General features: G+C 34.4%; 1 protein-coding gene across 1 annotated transcript in view; it reads right to left on the bottom strand.

Annotated features, from left to right (window-relative positions):
- Positions 1-10,573: 10,573 nt before the first annotated feature.
- The window catches only part of Mmp16 (matrix metallopeptidase 16), a 271,651-nt gene continuing 258,401 nt past the window's right edge, over positions 10,574-23,823 (bottom strand). The window contains exon 10 of the mRNA XM_047520914.1: positions 10,574-20,528. Coding sequence (XP_047376870.1) covers positions 20,194-20,528 — 335 coding nt within the window. The 3' untranslated portion in view covers positions 10,574-20,193. The remainder of the gene's footprint in view (positions 20,529-23,823) is intronic.

The raw sequence follows: 23,823 nt of genomic DNA, 5'->3' as shown, positions 1-23,823 counted from the left end.
AATTATTTGAAAACAACATTGCTTTTTCTGGGTTTATAATATTCCATGACACTTGATCTAGCTCATTTATTATAGAATCTGTAGCAGTTAAACTCATATTGATAAATTAAGCTGATTAAAAAATTCTTCACTTGGCTATTATCTTCAGAATTCATTCCTTCCATAATATCCCCACTCCCAGTTGGATGACAAAATAGACAAATTTTTGTAATTATTTTTAATTTCCCCCATTGTTTGACATTATAATTAATTCCTTCTCAGGGGATGTTGGAGTATCTGCAGACAATTAAATGTATTAAGAATAGAGTACAAATGTGTTAACTTTTCTCTGCAAGATAATGCCATTGGAGAAATTATTACAGGGTCTTTTAACAAGGCCAAACAACCTCATCAGATTGGGAAAAGGAGCTACTTAAGCTCATAGAAGACTGGGAGATTGGAAGCAACATGAATCCTATAAATCCTCCCAGTTTTCCATTCCAGTTACTCGGTTTCTTTGCTTTCCCAACTCCAACCTGATATTTCATGTAAGAGATCAAATGAGGCTGTGAATTAATGGACACTGAAATTTGGCAACGTATCAGATGGAATGAGGGTTTTGTTTCTAGCTTGCTCAGTACTACAAAGGAAAAGGTTAAGAAATTCATGGAGAGTCCTTAGTTTTTAGTAAAGACCTGAGCTAAGAAAATATGAATTTAGCTCTTAATATTTTCTTTTTAAGATTTCCTGTTATTAGAAGTAATGCTTTGAATTCCTCATATCTCTGTTGTCTTCATACGGTTACATAGCAACAGAGGCTGGGTCCTCTAAACTTTGTTTTCAGTTACAACTGATTCTAGGGAATGATCAGTGATAATTTAAGTATCTGTTTTGCCTGTGTGCCATCAGCTACAAATATAAGACCTTTCAAGTAGACAAATTTTTACTATTTTCTCTATTTATTTATTATTTATATTTTTAGTACTGGAGATTAAACCCAGAGGTGCTTTACCATTGAGCTATATCCATCACCCTTTTTATTTTTTTGAGACAGGGTCTCACTGTTTCTGAGGGTCTCACTACATTACTCAGTCTGGCCTGGGACTTGAATCCTCCTCCTTCAGCCTCCAGAGACACTGGGATTACAGGTGTATGCCACCCAGTCTGGCAACCACTGAATCATATATATATATGATTCAGGCTATATATATATCATATATATATATATGTTGCAGGCTAGGGTTGTGGCCTGCAACAACCACTGAATCTTAAACCAGGATAAATGTACAATTCCTAGTCCTCTTACTCCTCTGCTCTTTAACTGACAATCACCACCTCAGTCACGGGTCTTACTTGCATGACAAGAAACCAAATCTTCCTAACTTCAGTCAAAAATAAACGTATTTAAAGTGATTGGTGCAGTGGTACATGCCTATAATCACAACTACTCAGGAGACTGAGACAGGAGGATGAGAGTTGCAAAGCACCCTGTGTTTAATCCTCAGTAGCAAAATAAGTTAATAAATAATAAATAAAGGGTAGTAGGTAGCTTATAGAATCATCATGTGGGCTGTGCAAACAAGGCTTAGAGGCACCAAATTCCTTTTTGATCTAATCCTTACCTATGTCTTTGATTACCTTTCACACCTCTCATATATATATATATATATTGTTTTCTAGCTGTAGAATAATTCAGTTCCCCAAATATACTGTGCTCTCTTGCATGCTTTTTTATAAATGTACTTTTTGTCTGAAATGCTGCTTTACTTCTTCTCATCTGCTAAACTCTTTCTTTTTTTCATGCTTTACCTTCTTTGTAAAATCTTCCCCGTTAATTCAGACCACTGTGGCATTTGATATCCTTAGCAAATGATCATGCTTATTGAAATATGTTTCATTATTTCATCTAAACTGTTATATATTATGGTACACTGTTATACATTTTCTGCCATTTAATACAGTTATGATAAGACAAGAAACTTAGCAAAATTGACTCTCCTACTTGACTTTGCACATCCTATATCTTGTCATGGAAAATATTTGAATGAATGTATTATCAATAAATATTGAACGAAAAGAAACAAACTGATAATCATTTCTTTTGGAAATACTAATTTGTAATTTCACTATAAAATCATTATATTGAGGTGATAATATGTTAATGTTACAAGAATTTTTAGAGTCATACAAACTTTTTCCTATCTTAATTTTAAATCTTACCTGTATCTTCAGGGTCCTCACCTTCTGGTAAGTAAAATAAAGTAGATTTGTTTGACATCCTTTTGTAGTTTAATTTTACTGGCTATTACTTCCCCCACTGATTCTTTCCTCTGAAGAATATTCCTTCCTTAATAAAGTAGCAAGTCCTTTCATTTCTAAGTTGTTATCATCAAAAAATATTTGATCAAATCTCCCCCTAAGGCAAGAGTAAATGTCCTTGAAAACCAGTTGCCAAGACTTTTATGACTTCCCTTTTTTTTCTCTACTAAGTGAGGGACCACAAAGGATGTAAAAGAGAGGTTTGAAAGAGGACAAAACAAAAGAAGAAAATAATGGGAAATGAGAGGAAAGAAAAACAATGATCAGGTGAATCTGATGAACACCAAGTAGCAGAGACTAAGCAGTGGAGTCATGGTAGAGCATCCCTATGTCCATGAAAACTGTGGGCACCTTAACTATAGATTGGTTTGGTGCTTTAACTTTCTTTCATTGGATTAATACACTTACACCATTTAAAACATCACATAATGCTAAAACACTGCTGTAACCAAATTCAACCTTTCCCACTCACATCCTTTATTCCCGTAGCATTTCTCCCCAAATTCTCTGTTAATATCTTTGGCTGATTTTCACCCTGACATTTAATATCTCATCATTCTCATGTGATACATATGTACTTTTATCTTTTAATCAAACAAGTCAGACATCATCTCTAGATTTCCTATTATGTCAGATCACGATTAAGTTCTCTTCCTGTGTCATCCCATTTCCCCTCTTCCATTTTCTCAATGTAGTTTCACTACAATTTTTGGTTAAACAAAAGGACAGTTTTGACCTTATCATGCCCACAACCAGCTGTTGAGAACTGAGCATTTGAGTTGGGCCTTGATTTTAGTTTCTAAAGTTTTCTTAAATTAGCAATTGCCTTTTTTTTTATACTTGTTTCATTTTGATTGGTCCTAATTATTAATTCTCCCTATAGTCTAAATATCTCTAGGGCTAGTCTCCCACAAGGTCAACCACATCAAACTATCTATTGGCTTAACTTTGGATACTGTATTTAGTTTTGTGTATTGTGTTTAATTCTGTGTGGGAAATTACACACACACACACACACATCCTTACTAGAGTCATCCACTCTCCTATTTGGACTAGTTTTTCTCTACGTCTGCTATCTATAATTTATCTTTGCTTTTCTTTTGTTTGTTTGGAATTTCCACAAGCTACCAGTGCTGGGGACTCGAACCCGGGTCTCCAGTTTGAGAGGCAGGCACTCAACATGATGGCCTATGTCGCCAGCACACCTTTGCTTTTATTGTAGGAAATTTCTTTTCCAAGAAATGGATTCATTGTCCCTATTTTATTTTATAAGCAGTAGCTTATAAAAAATAATACAATGGCAAAACTTACACATTCTTAACATTTTACTATGCTTGTCCCATGTCATGCTGCTTCAATCTTAATTGGTTGTCTTCTATGCCTTGTGAAAACTGTAATCTTGGATGTATTCTTCAACATACTCTTAGATAATCCCTTAACTTCTTTCCTTCTTCCTCTTCTCCGTCCTCATCCCATCTTCCCTGTCTTCCTCCTCCTTTTTTTTCATCATTTTGAATTCAGTGTATCTCAGATTTTTCATCATCAGTGAGAATACATCTTTTAGTTAAGAAAGGGAACATGAAAAGAAACATTTTTTGAGAACTTTCTTGTCTTTATCCTACCACAATTAAGTGAACAATTACCTATCTAAAGACTTCTAGATCAAAAACAATTTTCATTCAGAATTTTAAAGTTCTAAATCTTCAAGTTCTAGTGTTAGTTTGCAAATATTTGAGACTATTCTATTTTTTTTTTATGCTTTGAAAGTGAATTTTCTACCCTCTCTGAAAAGTTGTAGTGTTTTCTTTGTCCTCCATGATTTGAATTTTTATAGTGACGTATCTTATTCTATGTCTATTTTCATTCATTATACTGGACATCTCCGGGACTGTTCAATCTGGAAACTCAAGTCTATAAATTCTGGAAAAGTTTACTGAATAGCGAAGCCAGAATTAAAGACTGGCAGTTAGTATGAGTAGGTAATTGAGTTGTACTGAGAAAATGGAGGCTGATCTGAGCCTGGGCAGTTGGAAACAGCCCCTGGGAGATTGGAATATTCATGTCTCCAGAGCCCTTTGATACCACCCCTCCCCAAAAGGTTGTTAATGAATCAACTTCTGAGCTGAGAGCTACTAATCAACGCCCCCTGGACTGCTGCTCCCTTCCTGCCTAGCACTCCTCTTTGGCCCTTCCAGTCCACCTCCTCAACTCTTGGCCATCTCACCTGCATCTCCTGGGCCTAGTCACTTAGGCAGGAAGGAGAGAGGTAACAGGGGAGAGAGCAGGAGAACTAAGGAAACTTTGACCCAGCTATCCCACTCCTTGGCCTATACCCAAAGGACTTAAAATCAGCATACTACAGAGATACAGCCACATCAATGTTCATTGCTGCTCAATTCACAATAGCCAGATTGTGGAACCAACCTAGATGCCCTTCAGTTGATGAATGGATAAAGAAACTGTGGCATATATATACAATGGAATATTACTCCGCAATGAAGAATGATAAAATTATGGCATTTGCAGGCAAATGGATGAAATTGGAGAATATCATGCTAAGTGAGATAAGCCAATCTCAAAAAACTGAAGGACGAATGATCTCACTGATAAGCGGATGAGGACATATAATGGGGGATGGAGGGGGTTAGCGTTAGGGTTAGGGTTAGGTTTAGGGTTAGGGATAAGGAGGGTGGTAAGAATGGAGGAAAGAAGGACTGTATAGAGGGAAAAGAGGGGTGGGAGGGGTGGGGGGAAAGGGAAAAAAATAATGAATCAAACATCATTGCCCTATGTAAATTTATGATTACACAAATGGTATGCCTTGACTCCATGTACAAATAGAGAAACAACATGTTTCCCATTTGTGTACAATAATAATAATAATAATAAAAAAAGGGACAGTGCGCTTTCACTTCTTGGGATACCAGAATACCAGCCATAGTCCCCTTCTCCCTCCGGGCAAAGTCTGTGTTACTACCTTTAAATAAAACCTGCTTTGTATGCTTGCCTCGGCTTGCTTCTCTTATGTTCAAACTTCAACATTTGAGGAAGCAGAACTCATCACCAATAACCAGTGGTATTAATAGTATGACAACTATTTCTTTCCTTCACTTTCCCTGTTCTCATTTTCTGGAATTCCAATGATTTAAATTTTGTACCTTCTGAACCTGTAGCTCTGTCCTCTAATTTTGTAAGGTTTTGCTCTAATATTTTTTTTTCAAATATTTCTCTTTTGGCTATATTCTCGAAGAGTTTTGACTTTATCTTTCCAAAATTTCCATTGAGTTTTTCATTGTTCTTACCAAGCTTGCAATTTCTAAGCAAAGCAATTTTAAATTTTGTTCCTCAGTGGTATATTAAAATAGTTTAAAAAATTTTTTTTTCTCCCTGTGTTAACTGTTTCATTCATAGTATCTTTATTTGTTTTCTATCTTTATACTTATACCTATCCTCAAATACCTAGAGATCCTTGGTTGACTGATCCTGTTGAATAGGGGGAACCAAAAAGTTGATTGTAATCACCCCTGACCAGTAAAAACTTAAATAAAGAGTAATCTGCCAGCTATTTACTGAGGAAAATAGATAAAAAAAATTTCTTCTTCTTCTTGAGTTGTCAGATTCACTAGAGGGAAGTGTTCCATTTTCTTGTCTAGAGGAAAACAAAACCAAAGAATACTCCCTGCTGACTTTTCTGTGGTGAGGTGGAAGAAGTTGTGGGGTGGCACTTAGAATCCAGCACCCAAATGATTCCCTTAATCCCTTGTTTTGGGTACAAAACACTAGCATTCCTCAATTCAGAGACTTTCTTGTACCTTCTCCCTGGAACAAAAGTGAGTGTTCTTACTAGGGGGAGGAGAAATTGCCTAAGGGCAGAGGCTTAGGCTTCTCCTGAAGCTACTAACTGTTCCTTATAGACAGTTCATTTCTTGATTTACTCTGTTCCATTCACCTTATTTCCACAGGAACTTGGTATTTCCTCTCCCCAAGCCGACTGTACACTATTTGATGTATTTTGGGTGTGTTTTCTGCTTACCTCTGCCAGTAGTTATTTGGTTTTCTTGGGTCTACTAAGCTGATTATTGGATGTCCACTTACTTTCAGCTTCCCAAATGTTGAAATTGTCACATCTCTCAAGCTCCTTTTTCCTACATCTTTGAAATAAAAGAACATCTATTTTTCTGTGGCTTAAGTAGGGCTTTGAGGGGAAGGAAATGATATGCCTATGTTTGATCCATCATTTGACCTGAAGAAGTGCTACAGATTTTAGGTGTATGTCACACACCAGGCAGAATCTATAAAGAATTCTCAGGTGAAAGTTACTGTAAGTGCCAAGTCCCAATAATATCTTTTTAAAGCCACAAGTTAAAAAATTACTTCTCCTGCCTTTAAATGGTTATCTGTTTTCTCTCTTTTCTTCTTGACTTGACCCTTGAATACCTGTCTGCCAGCACCTTCCTTACCTCCAGACCACATTGTTTAACATTTTGTCCTGTAGACCCAGGTAGCCCTATAGGAATTTGGACTTCATTTCCTTCTGAATAGGCAAAATGATTCTAAAGACTTCCAAAGCCATTTCATAATGTCTCTTTTGAAAGGGAATCTACCCTACCAACTCATGATAAGTCGACTAAAAAAATATTTATTTGATGTATATGCACAGATTGAGAGTAGGATTTAATTTTTTGAATATTTTAAATTCTGATAATTGCTCTATTTATTGGATGTTTAAAAACACAGGTCTTCCCACTTCACTTGGTTACTTTTACTGAAATATTTCCTCTTAGTTTAAAAGGTGATTGTTCAAAGTGAAAGACAAATACAAAAAAGATTAGTCTAAACTTTAGGCTTCTTTATGATTTAATGAGAAACATTTCAACAGCTTTGGGGAGAAAAGTAAGGTCTTGGAAAGAGTCAAGATCAACTGCCTAAAATATTTGATCTGGGAAACCAATGTTTTAAATATCTTTATTCATTAAACTTTCAAAAAATAGGTTAGAGAATGTATTACAAAACAAAATACAGTTTCTGTAATGCTAATTACAGTAAAAAATATAATCTGTTTTAACTCAATACATCTTTCTGGAGCTCCTATTTTAAACAAGGCACTGCATTAGATGCTGCAGCAGGTGGGGAAAAAAAATGAGAAAAAACCAGTAATAATAATATAATGCCCAGAAAACTCAGACATGAACAGGAAATAATAAAAACAAGTTCACATAAAATTATAAACTTTACTAAGTTGAATAAGAGTATGATCATATCATTTATTAATAACATTTGGACATTTTTAAAGGGAAAGGGATGTAGTACTAATTATTCTGGGACATCCTAAGCAAAACACGATGCAAGAGATGACACAGATTTACAAAGGTGAGCAAGTTTTATCTACTCAGTGAGGTCAGGAAAGACAAAGATAGGCAAGGTGGAATTCCAAGTGGAGAGAAACACATGAACCAGATCATGGATGAGGAATGGCAGGGATCTGGATTACTTTAGGTATAAAAATGTGTACTGGAAAAAAAATCTTGAAAGATCAGTAAAGAAAAGGTTTTGGAGGGTCAGCATATAAAATCTTTGCTTTTAATAGCTGATACCATTTGAGAACAATCTTTCAGAAGATTATTCTTCTAGGAAGTGCAGATAGGCTGGAAGAGATTGAGTTAGGCAAGAAGATTGAAAAATCAAGAAGTAATGACCCTAACTAAATAGGATAGAAATGTCAAGAAGAAATCAGATGCCAAAGATAGTGAGAAGTTGAATTCATAGATGTGGCAAATGTCTAAGAAGGTATGTGCGGCAAAGGAAGAAAGGAGAAGGCCAAGAACAACTTGGAATTTTAAAAGATAGGTAACCAAGAGAATCTAATGTCATTAGGAGAATTAGATAATTCAGAAAGAAGCATGCTTATTTGGGTAGGGAGGGAAAGGATAGTGAAGAAGTTCATGTGCAGTAGACTGAACATGGGAAGTTAAACAAAAGCCAGATTAATTTATCCAGCAAATGGGTGGAAATTGTGAATCTGGATTTCACAGCACATGGTAACCTAAAAGCTAAAACCACAATTGTGAGTAAGGGTCCAGGAGCTAATGTAGAATAAAGGAGATTAAGATCATATAGGGAGACTTATGTAAACTCCCCAAAATTAGTTTAAATGTTATATATTATGAGGGGAAAGTTTAAACTCCAATGTCTACAAGGCAGCATTTCACTGAGGGCTGACTATAAACCAGGTATTCTATCAGACTTTGGGGATAGAAGAGGAATGAGAAATGATAATCCTACCACCAAGAAACTATCTAGAAAAAGTACTGACAGAGTATCTATCAGCCTTAAATACTGTGGATAAGCCAAGTGAGATAGGGAATGAGAAAGACTCAATTTAGTAGCAAATATTTCATTGACCTTTGAATAAGTAGGTACAGTGGAGGGATGAGAAGGGTCATAAAATTATAAAAAGGAGATGATAAGTGAATAAAGAAGACAAAAAGGAGCAGACTATACATTTTTCTTTCAAGAAAAGAACAATTAGAGGAGGAGAGGAGAAAAGAAATGAAGGAAAAGAAGGGATGGGAGAACAAAGAGGATGTGAAAGGAACAGTGGTGGGGAACTAGTGGAAGACTGGGGTAACTAATTCCAGAGAACATAAAATTGGAAGCTATGCCCATTCAAGTACTTTAAAAAACAGATTTAATGTGTGCAAACATTATCATCCCCCTTAGTAAATCATATTCATGTTCTTGTGGTGCATTAGTTGTTTTACTATGTTTTTTATAAATGTATCTGGAATTTCCTTCTTCACAAGTAATTATTCAATTTGGACTTTGATTATGGCAAAAATCATGTGATATTTATGTGTTTCTACACCTCACATAAAACAAATTTTGATACTAAGCTAATAAATCCATGTATATAAAAAATAAATTATACACTGATCCAGATTGATGTTTCTAGCTTTTCTTTCTCCTTTGATCAGAATAAGGGAGATTTACTTAGATTCAGTGGTTTAACATCATTTATATCTTTATAACTAAAGCTTTTAGTTATATAAGTAATAACTTTACAAATAAAAGTTATATTTTGATTAAAAGCCTTCTACAAATAACCTATATTGCAGGTAAGTTAAATTTCAACCTGATGTAAAAACCAACGAGTTTTATTTGTAGTTCTTTAACTTTTCAGAGGTCTCCATATTTTCAGGGGTTCATCCTCAACCTAGAACCCCAAAACAATACAAAAAGTTATCTCTCTAGTCTACTTTTTGTTACTTTGGGCAATTAAATCTCTGGGATCATGTTAGTTACCCTGCTTCAGAACTTCTCTTTTGCATATGGATTAAAATTTATAAGGTTAATTTCTAGGTGTACAGATACACCTTGATGGGAGAACATCTTTTAACTTTATTCTCACACTGAATTCCTAATTCCTTTCTGAAATTCAGATGACCTTTTAAACTATGGACACATGTTGCATCCGAGTTTCAGAAAGCTCTTGGTCTAGCATTTTGACTATATGCAACTACCTGCCATTCTCAAAAATACTTTCCAGTAGGTTCTGTGTTCAAGACCATTTATTAAAATCTTAAATATGAAAATGTTTATCCTCACTTTTGTTTTCTTTCTATGGGTCAGTTCTCTATTGATGGCCTCCCTCTACTACAATCCTACTATTAAAAGGGAAAAAGGGCTAGGATGTAGCTAAATGGGAGAGTCTTTGCTGGGCATGTGCAAGGCCCTGGGTTTCATCTTTAGCAGGAAAACAAAAACAAAATCAAAGAAGGGGAAAGTACTTAAATGGGATTGTGCCAATGACTTGATATTAAAAACTAATTCCCTTGATTAATTTTATCTAAACAGTTAGGATGTATGCCTTTACATAATAGATTAAACTTATCTATATGAAAGTCATCTTTTACCCTTTTTGAGGGTTCCTGGAAATCTTAACATGTCCTATGCTCATCAGCACTTGCTGAAGTATATTTGATGCAGTGATGTTTTCTGCTTATGTCTTTGATCACCATTATATTCATCTAGGGACTCATATGGTTCTCCGGTTCACAAGGGCAGTTTAATATACTTGCTAATTCAGGCAAGAGGAGATGCTGCCCTCAATTACTCTAGAAAGATGTAGATAGTAAAGTCTGCCCTAGATCATAGCCTACATACTGGTCATAACTGTGAGTATATCATTCATTGAGTAAAACCACAATATCTATGAACCATTTTTCTGTTCTCTTATTTATTGACAGGTTTTTTTTTTTTTAATTACAACACAATGAATTGATGGTAAATACAGAAGATGCAATAGTATAAAAAGCCATTTAACCCTTCCCTAGGTTAAGACACTTACAGCAGACAAAAACTGCCCCACCCCTAGTCCCCACTTTGAATGGAAATGAAATAAATATAAATTAATAAATACAAAACAAATCACTGCACAGCCCTTAACTCTTTGATTGCCATGGCAAGAACCATGCTGATGATTCTAGCTTGTGAAATTTGTGTGGTTAAAGGTTGCCGCAGCAGTCAAAGGGTTATAGCATTGTAAACATAAGTACTTTGTGAAAATGTTCAGTCATGTTAATGGTCTATAGCAATGAGATTAATAGCATGACCCCTTGACCTTTAATGACGCAACAGTATAAGGAATTAAGGAGATAATAGCTTGGTGAGCTGTTACATAGACTAGTCAACCATTTTATTTAACAATGTGCTATGAGGCCTTGATTTACTAATAAAAGACAACTGGTGAATAAACACTGTTCAATGCACTGATCAATAAATCAATGAAAAAATTAATTTAAGCACCACAAAATTTTGCCTGATTATATCTGACAGTCATAATACACTTTAGCACCATTTATTAGCCTTATATTTGCACACAAACAAGCTTTGTGTTTGTCGGTAGAAGCTATCCAGAAAAAAAAATATATATGCCAGATTTAAGATGGTATTAATGTATAGAATCCTGTGTGGGCAAAAAACACAACCTGCAAACCTTAAAACTCACTTGGCAAATTAATGTGTTATTTATTTCATTCCTTGTACACATAAGATTACATATTATCAAAAACTTAACAAAATATGGTATAGTGTAATGTGAGTAATCCAGAAACTTAAAGGCAAGAGTTCAATACTCTTTCCATAACTGAAAACATGAGGGGGAATTATGTTAAAGGCAAAGCATTTTCAGACAACCACAAGATAATGGCCTAAATTTCCAATTTCCTGGTGTTTCTCCCTGCTTCACAGTTTAATGTTATATTTAAATAAAGTCTGTTAATTTTTATTCTTTTAATTTCCCATAAACACAACATAGAAAGGAAAATTATTTCCATATAAAATGTGTATTGTTCCCTCAAGAGACAACTTTTCTTTTACCTTTGCAATTGCTTGCATCTCATTTGGACTCTGAAAGATAAATGACTATGCAATTTTTAAAAAATATATGATATTTATTTGACAAACTAGGTTCATGGGAGCTTTCCCCCCTTAATCTATCTAGTAAATATATATACATATATATGTATATATATGTGTGTACATATATATACATATATATGTATCTCATATACACTATATATTTTCAAATCTGTACTACCAGATAGCTTATATGGATGTTATATACCTGCATTCATTATCATACTGATTCACTACTGGAATCAAGATAATGTTAATACAGGTACATAAGATTTAAAACATTTTGAAGATATGTTTCTACACTGATGAAGCAGGCAAATTGCTCAATGACCATAATATTTGACTCTCTTAAAAAACCATCAACAAACTAGGAACTAATTAGATTTTATTTTTGTTAGAAAATTAAGTTTATTAAAAGTTATCTCAGCGCAAAATTGAACTAGTAAACTCCTTTTTTTCCCTCTTATAATATAAAAAACAAGATATATTTGTTAAAATTAGATACCTAAAAAAAAAAAAAATCTTTCAAGACTTTTAAGCTTGAAGCAAAATTTTATGGCCAAGTCTCTAAAACCCCTGAAAATAGAGGTTCACAATAGAAATGCTGATGCAGTCAAAACCAATGCAGCAAAGAGCTGCTGCTATAATACCCCTAATTCTTTTATTCTATCTATTTCTAATATATGTATGTATATAAAAGGAAATAGACCAAAGAATCAAGGCTTCAGGCATTCATGTCCCCATGATGTACCTTAAACAGAACACTATATTATGGTATTCACTTTACTGTATAATTATTTATGATACATTCTGCAGAAACAAATTTCCTTAGCTGTCTTATCAACAGACAACAGCCATTAAGTCAGCATTTCACTTTTCTCAGGGGAATAACTCTACAAAAGTTAGAAGCCAATGACAGAGATTGGGGGTATGTGAAATGACAGGGACTAAATCTTTGCATGAAATGTGTGAAGAAGAATACTGAAGAAAAAAAGACATATTTCCTGGGCACCTCCTTTGATGTAGAATGCTATTCAATTCTGGTTTTCAAGGAGGAAGGAAAAAATTAAAATCTGTAACAACAGAAAAAAAAAAAAGATGGAGGACAGGGTGGAGATTAAAAGGAATGCAAATATAGGCAGAGACTGATAAGACAACACAATATAAAGTATCCTTCCCAAATAGCTTATTTTGGTGATGAAAAACAGAAAGCAAACAAATAGTAATCTCAGAATTGAAGGAGGAAAAAAAATAGGCATACACTCACCCTTGTTTTTAGAAGTAACAAAGATTGTGAACTTTTGTATTTATGAACACAGGAATAATGGAGTCCATATCAGATGCAAAGGAGTAAATAATCAAAAGAATACAAAACATAATTTTGCCTAGGCGGTGGCATATACTAAAGAATGGGGAGAAGACAGGCAATAATGTGGCCTTGCAAAGTTAGTTCAGTGATAGAAAAAAGAAAAAAAAAAGACATTGAGATAAGAATAACCCTTGTATTACTACTGAAATCATTAATTCAAGCAAAATATGTTTCATCTTTAAAAACCGAGTTGTCGATATCTAGAGAGGGAACAATGTAGAACTGGCATCACATGATGGCAAACACAACATGCATCCTAGAGACTTTAATAGACAGCTCACACAGTCTACCTCCATTCACATCTTGGCAAGACAGGCCTATGTAGCAACATACATTCATATAAAATGTGGCAAGTACAAGCAGCACCATATCCTATCCTAGGAAAAAGCATCCTAGCATGCAGTCACATCTCACCAAAGCGTCATCATATATGAGGCATGTATGAAAAGGCTTGCGAAAAAATATTGTGCCAGGGATCTGATCTAGCTACAGATCAAATGCTACAGAAATGTTGTTGTGACAATGGGTGAATTTTCATGAATAAAAACAAGTGAATAAAATAGTCAAGAAACATCTAAGTCAAAAAGTTTATCATTTTCTTCTTGATCACGATTCTCTCCTTCAATTTTTGGAAGTGAAGTAAAGGTTAATGGTATCTTGCTCTGAAGCTAAGGGGCCTAACATGATAGAATTATCATATTTTCATATTTATATTTAACTGATTTTTTTCTCCCTTCTTAAGGGCATATAAATCCAGCTCTATAGCAGAGCACATGGCAAAGTTATGTGAATCAGCACAACATTCTAGTTTATGTCTTCCTACACTGTCCAATGTGCCCTTTAATGTAAGGACACGTTGAGTACAAATTTGAATATTAACCTTAGCCCTGTTAGTATAAGAAAAATTCTAAGACACACTGCTCTTTAAATTGAAAAGGCATAGAATCCTCAAAAACCTCTATTATAAATTTCTTTTACATATAATTTCTATACTTATTAAGCACTGGTCAGTTACAGGTTTTGTCCTCATTTTCCTTAAAAAGTATTATTCTTACTTAGTATAAAGAATTAACGTTGTTCTAAAAAATGATGCATGTCATGTCCCATTAAAAGCTCACAATTATGTTAAAAAATTGAAGGCTGTTACTTCTATGTTCTACCAGAAATTTGTCAGGGATTTTACGAAGACAAGTGAATACAATAGTCAAGAGATATCTCTTTAGATCAACAACTTTTATGATTTTACTCTTGATCACGATTCTCTCCTTCAGTTTTTGGAAGTGAATAAGGGTTGATGATACCTTGCTCTGAAGCAAGATATCATGTGTTTTCCCCTCCATTTCTGTAAGTGTGTCAAATTAGTGTTCATTCTTAGGCTTTCTATACTATTGGTTTAAATTTCAAAGTAGATGTATATTGAAAAAGATATTCGTAATTGGATGTTATTAATCTGACCTGAAATATTTCAGAATCACTTCAAAATTATACCAATGGGGGGAAAAATAAAAAAAATGATTTGAGCAGTACATTGAAGACGAAGATTGCAATTAGATGAGACTGCAACACTAAGGCAACTCTTTTGCTACTATGCCAAGTGTTCTGTGTTCTATGATTATTGAGGTAAATTTCTATCCTAGGGAAATGGCTTTTCTCAGGGGATTCTAACATTATATATCTTTCCAAAGGAGGTTACTGAACACCTATTTCTGAATTTTTTGGGCTAGAAAGCAATGAATGAGTATCAGATGTGTTTATGCAGGTAACATCTAATGACCACTGGCTAAATATATACATTGACGTATCACATACTCTTCACTACTGGAAAGAGCTTTGAAGTTGCAATTTTCTCTACTATTTTTATACTTGCTAAAGTGAAATTTCTGGTTGTTTTATCAAGTGCTATAGTATGTCTTTATATTTTACAAAAGACTCTTTTCTTCTTCCATGTCCATTGTATTTAATTAAATGTAATTTTAGCTTTCACACTTATGGTGCAGTACTATCTCTGATTGCTAGTTCTTTTTTATATAAAGTTCTAATTTTTAAAATGTAATTGTTAAATTTTTCTGATGCAGCTATGTTTCCTTTCCAGGCAACATGGAAACTGTAATTTAGATACATATGTTCTAGCATGTGTTTCCCGTGGTCACAACAAATCAGTTCATGAAGGTGCATGAAAGCCAATGGAAAGGCTAGACTCTCCAATATGGCTGACTTGACACCTTCTGTGATATCATACATTGGCTGACATTGTATTTACAGCATTTGTAATAAGTCATCTGATTTTACATTTTTGGTTCAGGTGGCATATTTTATTTGACATCTGTGATACTTTAAGATTGTTCTTAAAAGCATCAAAAACTAAACTTTTGCTGTGTTCCAGGACATACTACAATCTCAAAGACTCAAGACTCAGTGAATCACTGCCTTTATTAGCTTCTGGAAATAACTCTGAAAACTTTTTAAACAAAGATTCTTTTCATGACTCTTGTTTAACAAGTCTATTTGATTAAAACATTCATTCCTCTTTAGACAGCACATTGACTTTAGTCAGTATGGATACACTGGTTATTCTACTGTAAGATCCACAAAGTATGGGTATTTATATCATACTAGAGATAGCAACACAATATGGAGAACTTGCAAGTATTACATCACCCATTCTTAGGATCCAGTATACATGCCATTATCCATGTATTGGAACTACCAGCAAAGTTTGGGCAATGTTCTTATCCACCACATTGTGTGTGTCTAGGTTTTTTGTTTTGTTTTTATACTGGGGATTAAATACAACAGTGCTTTATCACTGAGCTACATATGTCCCAAGCCCTTTTAATTTGGAGACAGTGTCTCACTAAGTTGCTTAGGGACTAAAAATTGTTGAGACTGTCCTCAAACCTGCAATCCTCCTGCTTCAGCCTCCCAAATTGCTGAGATTACAGGCATGTGCCACCACATCCAGCAAACACATTGTGTTTTTAATCACACACAGAAAGGGAGTGAAAATAAGTATGTAGCATATGAAAAGCTAAATTATGTGTAAATTTAAAAAGATTACAGGAAACTTGAGTAATAAGAGGAACATTTGCTTATTTCAGTAAACTAGTCTGTATCCTTTATTACTTAGTAATTATTTTGTGGTAATCATTACTTAGTAATTTATTATATTTGACTCAGAAAAGCTTTGCTTTCTGATTGATAACAGAAGTTGTCTTTGCTAGTAATACATAATGTTCTCTAAGCAAGCTACATAACACCTGCAACTGTAAAGAGCATCAGTATTCAATGGCTAAGATTGCCATGTCAGCAGATACTTTGTTCTAAAATGGGTCAAGAGTTAAATTTACAAACTTTTCAACAAGTGTGATGTAGAATTTCTGGTTCACAGAATATAAGCCGCTCAGCTCTTTTAATACTTCATTCTGTCCAGTTAAAAATATACAGAACAATAACATTTGACTAAAATGATATAGTCATTTTATATAAAGAACATTATCTTGTTTACATCTGTTTAGAATGGGTAAAAGTAATGAGAAATAACAAAACAGAAAAATACTTGTGAGCATAAATGGGTTTTCATTTGACTTAGGAAACTGTAGGACTGAGCTTTTCATGTTATTAGGGATGAGATGAAAACTATTACTTAGGTTGAATGTCTCTTCTGAACTGGACTGATAGATACATTATGTTGTTGACCCATGGAAATTTATCCCACATGGTTTTTGAATTACTATTCTGATAGTAGATCATTTAGTAACTCTCACTACTTTATTATTTTATTATAATTAGTATTTTTCCAAGTCTAACTGAAGAAGAGTCAGAGACCTTACAAAGTGCCTGGTATACAATTAAAAAAAAAAAAGATGGAATCCCAGTGTTTGTGATTATACTGTACTTATTATTTTCTTATCTCTTGTGTTCTTACAGTCTGATCAATGTCTTACTCAAGAGAGCAGCCACACATACCTTCTTTTATTACATAAACCCCTCCTCATATTCAATTAAATATGTCTCAAGTCTTATCCTTGACATTTGCCAGAATTCAAGCATGATAGACTTTTCTTAATGCTATGATTATTTTCTAGCCCTTATATACTTACAGTCTCAGGATGAATCAGGATATTGTGATGAATGAGTAAAGAGGCAATAGATTGCTTATTCAGTTTCTTTCTCATTTTAGAGAAAAAAAATTTTTTTTCAATGCAGGTTGATGGAGTTCCTGAATGATTTGCACATGTCCCAAAATGACAAAGTTCCTCATTTTCTATCTTTAGCAAAATATAGTTTCCAGTCATTTTTTCTTGACAACAAGGTCCTGAAAGAATTAAACCCTCCCACAAGCAAATACTGTACAAACAAGCTTATGTATAAAGTCTTCCATGCTTAGCAGTGACTAACTCTTTTTATAATATCAGCATCATCTAGAATGGAAGCACTGAAGTAAAGCTACAGGGCTGATTCTGGTCCTCTTTCCTTGCTTTCTGGGACCTCAAATCCATCATCTTTGATATCTTGTCAAAATATAGTCTGCATTGCATAATGTTTTGCTGTAAAGCCATTCCTCTTTTCTAACTGTTCTTTTTCTCTTAGCCTTACAGTATATATTTTCAGATTATAAGAAATACCAATCTGCAAGGCTTTTCAGCATGCCACCCATGATTAGAAAATATTTTCCCCAACCAAATCATAAACACGTAGTTTAACCAAAAGGCATTCTAATTTTCATGCTATGTTGAGTATAAATATAAATTCAAGGCAGCCAAACTATCCATTTCCAAATAAGAATGTATACCTACACTCATTAAAAATCATCTGGAAATGTGTATTATTAGCAAATGAGTAAGAAATTTTTACTAGTATAAAATTCCTGCTTTATATAAAAGCCACACTGGCCATTCAAGTATTTGAGGTTTTTTTTTTTTTCCTATATTTTTTGTAATTCATACTAAAATGATGAAATTAGGCTTCAAATTATATTAAAAGGAAATTAAAAACCACTTCTACCTATAGGGCATTTTTAGAGTGTGCATGTAAAGACAAAGTGTCCATCTACAGATCCACCATCGACACTCTGCACTCTAAGGAAACAGCTCTTTGTTTAAGAGGTTTTAGAGAACAATTAACAATCCCATGGAGAAGCAACACCAGATTCCCTTCAGTTTGTGCCAGTTTGCAAGTTAAAGGTCAAAGGGCAAAGACATAGAACAGGACTCTTCAAGGAAAATTTTCACAGAAGACAATGCTTAAGTTGTTGTTAATGACAGTCAACAGATCAATAATCAAGTTCAAGGCAAGCTGTTCATTGTTTCAAAAGCTAATCCCCTCAAAAGCTGGCTTTCACACAAAGCCAATGTCTGACTCATGGGGTGCATTCCTCCTGACCATCTCTAATAAGTTCACAGCCCAGTGGCTGTAAAGCCTTTCACTGCAAGAAGCAGCTCCTAAAAATCAATAAAGAGGTCTGTCAGTTGCTGACTTTTCTCTAGGAAAAAAATATTGATACAAACCTGCTCTGCAGGTCACATGAAAATGACAATACTGCTCTTAGGACAAATTACACTCAACAATGAAATGCTTTGGTGGTCTCTTGGCTCTGTCAGTGATCAAATGGATGGCAAAATGCCAGAAGCCATACTAACCCTTTGAGAACTATGGTTGACATGCAATAGTTAATGCAATGGAGGATACTCATGCAACCTCAGAGTCATCATTTTAATTCATTTTTATAATGGCAATGCTAACTATGTATACCAAGGCAAATTGAATTCTCATGCAATGGATTTTAAAACAAGAATTCAATATGTCTCTAAGAAAAAAAAAAAAAAGACTTAGGTTGCTATAAACAGTTGTTCAAATAAAATTTCACTCTTACGAGATGCTGTTAACAAAATATCCTTTTTATTTGCCAGAAAAATTTTGGCAGGTAACATCACTGCTATTTGTTATAAGTGTATTCATGTAGTACTGTAAATCATTTTAGAATTACATGGGGGTTATGGGATATGTTTTAAAAACTGGAACTTCTTGAACTTGTCACTATTTTTATCATTGGCTAGTTTGACAATTTACCACATAGCAACAACTGACAAGCCTAAGACTCTGAAAGCTGGTCTGATAGTTCTCAAAGGGTTACACCAATATATTACTAGAATCACAAATCCTTGCAAAATAACTGTCACTATAATCTACTTCAGAAACCTACTGCTTCTTGCTCTGCTTTGTAATGAATATTCCTGACAGACCCATGGAAGGCCTGGGACAATGGCCTAATACAACCTGGGGATATCATCACAATGATATAGGGGTCAGGTGGCAAGAATGGGTTTAGAAACACTTCAAAACAATTCAAAGGTCCTGTTTTGAATGTAGTTATGAATATAAATGTGATGAAACATTGAGGACATAGCTGAGAACAGCTGTATAAAACGAAAAATGGATGTATTATTAAGGCTGTTACTATATTGCAGATATTTTGGCCCCTTGTTTGTTGGAAAATGGCTGTCCCGACAGTCTAAAGTCCTGCCTGTGTATCCAGATCTCCCACCTGACAAAAAGATGCGCAGGAGACTATCCATAGCAGTCACAGAGCTATCTTCTTTGGAGACAAAGCTGTTTTGGGTCTTCACACTTTCCTGAAAGTTCAATTGCGGACTTTTTGTTTAAACATTTGTTTCCTTTGCTTTAAAGCAAAAATTGTGGGTTTTCTCTTTTGCTTTTTTTTTTTTTTTCTCTCCCCAAAATGGGCTCAGACTTCAGAAGTAAAATAATATTTAAAACCTTTAAGAAGAATCTTTTCTTCTTTTTTCCTCTTCTTTAGTTAATCCTGAAATTTTACTGGGCATTGAGCGTGCAGAGGAAAGGCCTATAACTGAATGACAAAGAAAGACAAAGGACTGAAGAACGGCAGATACTGTGCATCATGGAAGCTTCCCCACGAGTGTATTTCCACTCATGTGCAGGACCAGCAACCCTCTGGGTTTGGAAGGTCAGCCCCGAATCAGGCTGCCACAAGCCTGCTCCTAGCTAGGAAACAGCATAACAGCTCTTGTCTTGAATCTCAAGTTACCACAAACTCCTGGAAAAGAAAGAAAGAAAAAAAGAACCCTACATCACACCCACTCTTGCATAGAGCGTTTACAGTACAGTATGTGGCGGGGTGTTCCTTTCCTCTTGAACTGGAACACAGTGTAAACCAATACAAGGAGGCATAAGGCCAAGATGCAGGGAATGACAATAGCTATGGCTTTCACAGTGCTGGCTGTGTTGTCCAGTTTGATGACAATGTCTACATCATCTGGTGGGCTGTGTCCTTCTTTATCTCTGTCTGTTGGTCCATCACAGCCCATAAAATCCTTGAGGATGGATCTCGGATATCCAGGTTCTACCTTGAGTATCTGGTTGTTGAATTTCCAATACTCCTTTCCTTTGTAGAAATATGTAAAGCCTGCGGGTGGGGGGGGAACACAGAGACAGATACCACTTACTGGTGAAAGTGTAAATATATATATATATGAATGTTAATGAAATAGTCTAATTTTTAAAAGATGTATTTTAAGATCCTTTAATTTTCATAAGAAGAAAGCATTCTCAGTTCAAATGTTGTACTCCAGGAACTGTGCCTTCTAATGCCCATGGAAAGCTCAGCAGAGGGTGAGGAGATCTGCAGAGGACGCTGGAGGACGAAGAGCTGGAAGTCGCATCTACTCCTCCTCTGTACTAGAAAGAGAATTTTATCCTTTTGCTTGCTTATGGTGTGCTGGCACAGAATCACACATCAGGGTGATAACATCAACCTATACTGAAAGATGCTGAAACAGCCTTATAAATGGAAACACTGTTTTACCCTCAGGCTGCCACTGAGGACACTGTTCAATACATTTTATAAAGAAGCTTTTCACCTCTACACCTCCAGGGAAATTTCTTATCATCTTAGAATCAGGCATCATTGTGCTCCTCCGAAACAACAGGTTTCCTTTTGTCATTTGAACAAGAAATCATAATAAATCATAAGGCTGGAGGTCTTTTCTTTTGCCTGCTAGAAATCTTAACAAATAAATAGATATTTACAGTATTTTGTGCACTAACCTCATTTCTGGCTCTAGGCCATATCTGTTTTTTCCCTTCTTTTGTCCCCATTGTTTCACTTATATACTTAGTTTATGTTAAATTTGTATCAACTAATTACATTTCATAAAGCATTTAAAAGCTCTTATGAATCCTTTTAGAGATAAACAAATATACACTTATAACTTTGATACTTCCAAGTAACTTGATTAACTAATTCCTGGGGGAGGAGGTGGTATGTGGAAGGCTCAAAGAACTCAGCAATATGTATGATTCATGTTCCAAAACATTATGGTTGCTCACTTTGTGAGCTTCTGACAAATAAATTATACATATGCATTTAGGATTATTCTCCAAACTTTGTTGTTGATATTTTTAAGGCACATATCTTGCCTTTTCTTTTGTTCATAGATCCTTTATATTAAGTTTCTTTGTGGCTGGGTTACTTGGGCTTAATTCTTGTTTTGTGATAAAACTAAGAAAAAATGAAATATTTGGATTCTGTAATTATGGGAGATACAAGTGTTAAAAGCTTAGTATATGCTGTCTCCTTTAAGCCTAGGAATCAATCTGTCAAGTATAAGTTACTACTCATTCTTTTCAAAGATATTAAGACTTGGAGATTTAAAAAATGTATACATATATAATATACATATGTACATATATGTATATACACATACACACATATGTATTGTGGTGAAAGCAGGACTTGAATTTTGGTATACATATAAAGTCCAAATACTTAATGAATGATGTTATTGGTGTAATATCAAAGGTTGCATGAGATGTCACCCCTGAAATAAAGAACTTTGACATTGCACAAAAAATTCCAGAAAGGATGGACTATCACTTCAGGTCACTTCCTTTTCGAAGTCTTTCTGTTCAAAGCCATGAATATCTGCTGTGGCTTTTAGTTTCGAAGGACAGTTCTGCAATCAGAGCAACTTGCCAAGTGAAAACAGGTGTATGTAGATTCAAATTTTTCTGCAGGGAGCTGGTATTTGATCGCACTAATGAAATCCAATGTAATTACTCAACAAGCTTGGATGAAGAAATGTTGAAGGCCTGCCAAATAACAGCACATTAGATGATCACAGTTGAACAATGGCACTGATTTAGAATTAAACAGACCTTCAAAATAGATGAACGTACTTCTTATGTTTATAAACTGGAAACTAACAGCTGGAAGTGTCCTCATCTTCAATTTTTAGCCAAAGCTAATTACTATCAAGCTACTGGGCATTTCAGATTTATCAGTTCTGAAAGCCAAATTTTATAGTAACACACTACAATATAGGAGTAGAATTTGTAGTTACTGAAAGCAATTATTAGACATAAGCAATCTAGTCACTAGGAGTTCATTAAGTAATGTAAGTAGTTGAAAAGAAACCGACTGATATCTTGGTAATAGAAATATGCCAAATCTTGATTCTATAAAATCCATCTTGCTCAATAATTTAGGTTTACTTTTTTCATTTCTGAAATGTCAATTAGTTGAGGAAATGTTTAGTTAATTATATTTTTTTCTGAATTGAAAACAGCTCTGATGTCACACTCCTGCATATGACAAGAATTAAAATTTTCAGAAAGAAATCAGTGAGGTTGCAATGCATAACTTAATGATATTTTTTTCTTTTATGTTTTGCCACATCTTACTGGTTACTTTTCTATTGCTTCATCCTAAAAATGTAATGACAGTTCATCACAGTTGTATTACTATGGCGAATGGATGTTCTCCAATGGCAGTCCCTCTGTGCCCTATTTTTGGTTCTTACATATTTATTGGTAGGCAGTTAAGTGTTTGACAAACATTAAGGAATAAACAGATTCCTGTGGAAATATTTGTTTGAATCAAACTTGTGGTATTTTAACAGAGAGTGAGTGTTGAGGGGAAGAATCAATACACTAAACTGACAGAACCAAGGGATAAAACTATGTTAAGAGGACAAACATGGGGCTACAAATGGTAAAGCTAAATGTGATAGTTAAAACTGGAATCTTGTGTTTCTTTTAAAACTGAACTTACAAAGAAAAAATATAGAGTATTTGAAGTGTGATTTGATAACAACGTAGCAATAATTTGAAGGAGGGTTTGATTCTTTACCAAGATTATGATTTCATTACAGTTAAAAACCAATGCTGCTGTTTTGGGAAAAAAACAAACAAAAAAAAAACAAACAAAAAAACCCAAACATTGTTGGGTAATCAGTGTTAAGAAATTATTCCACCATATCCTGAATGATTCAAATCTCATTTGGACTGCTGCATTTATTTTAGGAGACTAAAAGTAAAGAGGAAAAAAAGACAAAGGGACAAAAAACAAAGGAAGGAAAACAGGAAAACTGGTAAGATGGTTACAGCGAAAACCAGACGGACTGCTCAGGAAGCTGCAATCTCAGGAAACCTGATTTGTCTAGTATGACCAAATGAAATATTCAACCTCATACAACAGATTGTCAATTACTTTAACAATGCAATGTAAAAAAAAATATATTAATGTTTCCTCTTTGGAGACAGTGTATTAAATCCTATTTATTGGGGTTTAAATGTTCTAGTTTCAAGACAAGTATATATCTTACAAATTTTACACATAGGGATAAGTAATTTGAAGGTGCTTAGTGTAGGTAAAGAGGTACTTGTGTAGGACAATTAAATTAGATAATGAAATTATATAG

The sequence above is a fragment of the Sciurus carolinensis genome, chromosome 1 (assembly GCF_902686445.1).
Source record: "Sciurus carolinensis chromosome 1, mSciCar1.2, whole genome shotgun sequence".
Taxonomy (NCBI): domain Eukaryota; kingdom Metazoa; phylum Chordata; class Mammalia; order Rodentia; family Sciuridae; genus Sciurus; species Sciurus carolinensis.
Note: the sequence above shows the minus strand (reverse complement) of the source record. Positions and strands in the feature narration are given on the sequence as shown.